Raw genomic sequence first — 4,485 nt, forward strand, 5'->3', positions numbered from 1 at the left:
GGGTTGCAATAGCAATCCTAAATTTCTTTGGCTAACCTGCCACCCACTCCTTCTGGTCAAGGTGAACCTAGTGCTGGGTATGCAGGATCCTTGTTGTTTTTTTTTTTGGAAAAAACCCAAGAATCACAGAGTTAGACGAGTGGATGGCACAGGTAGCATGGACAGTGTAGACCTGGACGGTGATGACTTCATAGGATGGCTGGGCCCCTATCTGTCCTGGATTCTGTGTAGGACTACAGACAACGCCCCTCTAAGGTCAGGGAGGGGGCACCAGTGATAGCCTAAGGCCCCCAGCCCCACCAGGCCTAGATTGTTACTGTCTCTAGGTCTGATAACAAGACCCACCCCTGTTGCCCCCTCCCTTCTCCCAGCCAGTGGCCACAACTTGTCTGGGTCTCTGCTCTGTGTATATAAAAGGTCCTAGAAATGAATACCAGTAGGCCAGTCCTGAGTGCACTCAGCTCCAGCACAGCCACTCAACATCACCACGATGTCTCTGATTAAGAGTGAAAGGGCCATTGTCATGTCCATTTGGGACAAGATCTCCTTGCAGACTGATGCCATTGGCACAGAAACTCTGGAGAGGTAAGCACCAAAAACAGGATAGCCTGAGTAACTAGGTAAAAGACCAGGGAAGGGGTTGATTATGTGGATGGTGATGAGAGATGTGGGTGAGGAGGGTCAATCAGAAGGGTGCTATAGGGAGGGATAGTGAGGAAGTGATGAGAAGAGGTCTTATAGAAAAGAGGACAGTAAGAAATGGTAGAGAAAAAGCCTTGAGCCAGGCACCATTGGCTCATGCCTGTAATCCTAGCTACTCAGGAGGCTGAGACCTGAGGATCATAGTTCAAAGCCAGCCGGGGCAGGAAAGTCTCCATGAGACTTTTATCCCCAATTAACTACTCAAAAACTGGGAGTGATACTGTGGCTCAAGTGGCAGAGCGGTAGCCTTGAGCTGAAGCGCTCAGGGACAGCGCCCAGGCCCAAGTTCAAGCCCCACGACTGACAAAAAAAAAAAGCTAAAAGAAGGGGACAGTGAAGATTCATAGAGAGCAAGGAGGACCCCGCAGGAGTCAGTGTGTTTCAGGAGGAAGGGGGCATGAAGGCATGAAGCAAAACTGAGAATATCTCTCACTGTGTTCTTGGAGACAGGCCAGAGGTCTACACAGTTGAGGGGAGGCAAAGCCTTGCCACACTAGCGCTTGGGGTAATAGGAAAACTCAATGTCAATCATGTCTTTATTTAATTTTTATTATGCCAGTGCTGGGCTTGAACTCAAGGCCTTGGTGCTGTCCCTTCGTCTTTTCCTCAAGGCTGGCACTCTACCACTTGAGCCACACCTCCAACTCCTGATTTTTTACTGGCTCATTGGAGATAGTATTATGGATTTTTCTATATGTGCTGAATCAGAACCACGATATTGGGAGCTCAGCCTCCTGAGAAGCGCGGATTACAGGCATGAGCCCCCTGTGGTTGGCTTTCATTTAAAATGTTGTTCAACTTGTTTTGCATTCGTTTTCATTTTTTTAAGTACTGCTAAAGTATCCGTTTCCTGACAGCTGCGTGGGTTTTTTGTTTTTTGTTGGTTTTTTTTTACAGCCTTTATGTCGTCCCCATGTCCGAGTTGCATGCTGTCAGCGGCCACAGCTGACACCCTAACCTCACCGCCCTCTCTCCGCACTCAGGCTCTTCCAAAGCTTCCCGCAAACCAAGACCTACTTCCCCCACTTCGACCTGCACCCGGGGTCGCCGCAGCTGCGCGCGCATGGCGCCAAAGTGGTAGCCGCCGTGGGCGAGGCCGTCAAGAACATCGACCACATGCCGAGCGCCCTGACCAAGCTGAGTGAGCTGCACGCCTACATCCTTCGCGTAGACCCGGTCAACTTCAAGGTGGGCCAGAGGGGCTACGCGGGGGAGGGGCAGGTGGGGCGGGGCCTGGGTCTGGGGCGAGACCCGACGCGAGCCCGGCGGGCGGGAGCGGAGGGTGCGCAGCCCTGCGCTGAGGTCTGGTCTCGGTCCGCAGCTCCTGTCCCACTGCCTTCTGGTTACCCTGGCCGCGCACTTCCCTGCCGACTTCACGGCTGAGGTCCACGCCGCCTGGGACAAGTTCATGTCCATCCTGTCCTCCATCCTGACCGAGAAGTACCGCTGAAGGCCGGCCCGGCCGCTGGACGGGCTGCATCCCCTTCCCGCCCCCGGCAGGACCTTCCCGAATCCCCAATAAATGGTTGAGGAAGGAACAAAGTGGGTCGTGTGTTCTCAGTATTGGGGGAGAGGCCGAAGGGCGCGCTGGGCTGAGGGAACGAACGCCGCCACCCAGGGTCATCCAGAGCCGGGAGGACGCCTCGAGGGTCCTCGGCGGTTCTGCCCAAAACGCCAGGGCCGCGCTCCGAGGGACCGGGGCCTCCCGGGGCCAGCCCGTAGCTGCGGGTCCAGGCGCGCGTTGGTCGTGCCTCACCTTCCCCGCATTTCAAAACACCGCCGCTCTGCTCCGTCAGAGAGGTGTGCGTGTTCAAACCCGCCTCGAGCTTCGTACCACGGCTCCCAACCCGGCCGGCTTCGGGGCCCCGGGGACGGTTCCCGCGTTCCACCTAGGGCAGGCAGCAGCGGGTTCAGGGCCCCTACTTCTCCTGCCCGGCTGCCGGCAGAGCGGGGCTCGCAGAGGCCTGAGGTGACCGATGCCGAGGCCTCCACATCGGGTGGGACCCGCCACCGCCTGTCAGTGAGGCAGGACCCGGTCTCTACCTGTCAGAACACAGGTGTGGGGGCTGGGACTATGGCCTAGTGGTAGAGTGCTTGCCTCGCATACATGAAGCCCTGGGTTCGATTCCTCAGCACCACACATAAAGAAAAAAAGCCAGAAGTGGCGCTGTGGCTCAAGTGGTAGAGTGCTAGCCTTGAGCAAAAAGGAACCCAGGGACAGTGCTTAGGTTCTGAGTGCAAGCCCCAGCACACAGTTGTGGGCTCTGTGGGCTGGCCACGCCCTGGAGCGCATTCACGGGGCACAGATCTAGGATCCAATTGCCCACCACAAGTGCATTTCCACAAGGAGCTGCTGGGGGAAAGGGGTAGTCATGGTCTCCGGAGGCCGAAGCAGGGACGGAGAACGTTGATGGTGCTGGATGGATGGCGCCTAAGTGGCTGCCCAGCTCTCTGAACGTCCTGTTCCACAGGCGCTTCACTGGCAGGCACCCTAACACCAAGATCTATTTCAGGCACCTGGGTGCCTTCCCTGACAAGGGATAGCAGCCCGAGTTATGGACAGCACCAACTTGAGCCCACTAACTGACAAGCACACTGTGCTTTCATGATTCATGAGGAGGACCCTGCCAGTTTATTCAGTGAATCCTTTCCTGCCAGGGCAAAGTTCAGCCAAGGAGCATTCCTGACATAGATCCCTTCTCATCTTCCTTTTCGCAGTTTCTAATCCAGTGTTTCCAGGTGGTACTGGCCTCCCACCTGCAACTTGAGTTCACAGCAAAAATCAGCTGGCATAGAGCAAGTTAATGTGTGTGTGTGTGTGTGTGTGTGTGTGTGTGTGTGTGTGTGTGTACTGGGGCTTGAACTAAGGGCACGGGTGCTGTCCCTGAGCTTTTCTGCTCAAGGCCAACTCACTACCACTTGAGCCACACCTCCATTTCCAGTTTGGTTTTTTTTTTTTTAATGCTTAATTGGAGATAAAAGTTGCATGGTCTTTCCTGCCTGTGCTGACTTTGAACTGCAATCTTCAGATCTCAGTGACCTGAGTAGCTTATAGTCATGAGTCACTGGTGCCCAGCATGCACAAGTTCTTTACTGCTGTGGCTGTAGTGCTGATGGAGTGTAAGGACTAACCTGAGAACCTGAGTGACTAAATATAAGTTTTAGTGTTACAATTATAACAGCTTCTAAACCCTCATGATGACTCCATGCTAGAGGGCTGCACCCCCACCAGTGAGACTAGTTTCTTGTAGTTTAACATTTAAAAATATAGGGAGCCCTTCTTCCCCTTTGTACCTAGGTAGCAACCATGGTAACAGACAGTAAAAAAAAAAAAAAGATCATAGTCATAGACTATAGAAATAACCATAATAGTAGTAGAAATGCCATGGTAACTGTTGGGTTGGTTTACTTATGATTGAGTACTGGATTGTGTTAGCCCGCTCAAGCTTGCTTAGTGGTATTGGGAAAGCATGATGGCAATTGTTAAAATAAAGTTGGTACTAGATCAGCCTGACCGCAGAATTCTGCTTCTGTAAACAGCTTGCTTAAACCATTTGTGACTTGCTCTACCCCCTGCATTAACCCCCTGCATCAGTGCTACGTGACCACCTGTTGTCAGTTCCTGATATCGAGGCCAGTTCCCGTTATCAAAGCCAAAATAGGTTAACTGATAGGGTAGATAGCCAATAGAAATAGGGCAAGACTTGCTTGCTAAATGCCATCCAATCAAGTATCTGCCAAGTGGGAAATACCCTGCCCCTGTTGTAATCACAATAAAAACCC

General features: G+C 53.0%; 1 protein-coding gene across 1 annotated transcript; it reads left to right on the plus strand.

Annotated features, from left to right (window-relative positions):
- Nucleotides 1-490: 490 nt before the first annotated feature.
- On the plus strand, nt 491-2,229 carry LOC125340562 (hemoglobin subunit zeta-like). Its single transcript, XM_048332253.1, has 3 exons — nt 491-585; nt 1,686-1,890; nt 2,024-2,229. Exons 1-3 carry the CDS (start codon nt 491-493, stop codon nt 2,150-2,152), a joined length of 429 nt encoding a protein of 142 aa, XP_048188210.1. The 3' UTR covers nt 2,153-2,229.
- Nucleotides 2,230-4,485: the final 2,256 nt, after the last annotated feature.

Source organism: Perognathus longimembris, chromosome 23 (genome assembly GCF_023159225.1).
Source record: "Perognathus longimembris pacificus isolate PPM17 chromosome 23, ASM2315922v1, whole genome shotgun sequence".
NCBI classification, from domain to species: domain Eukaryota; kingdom Metazoa; phylum Chordata; class Mammalia; order Rodentia; family Heteromyidae; genus Perognathus; species Perognathus longimembris.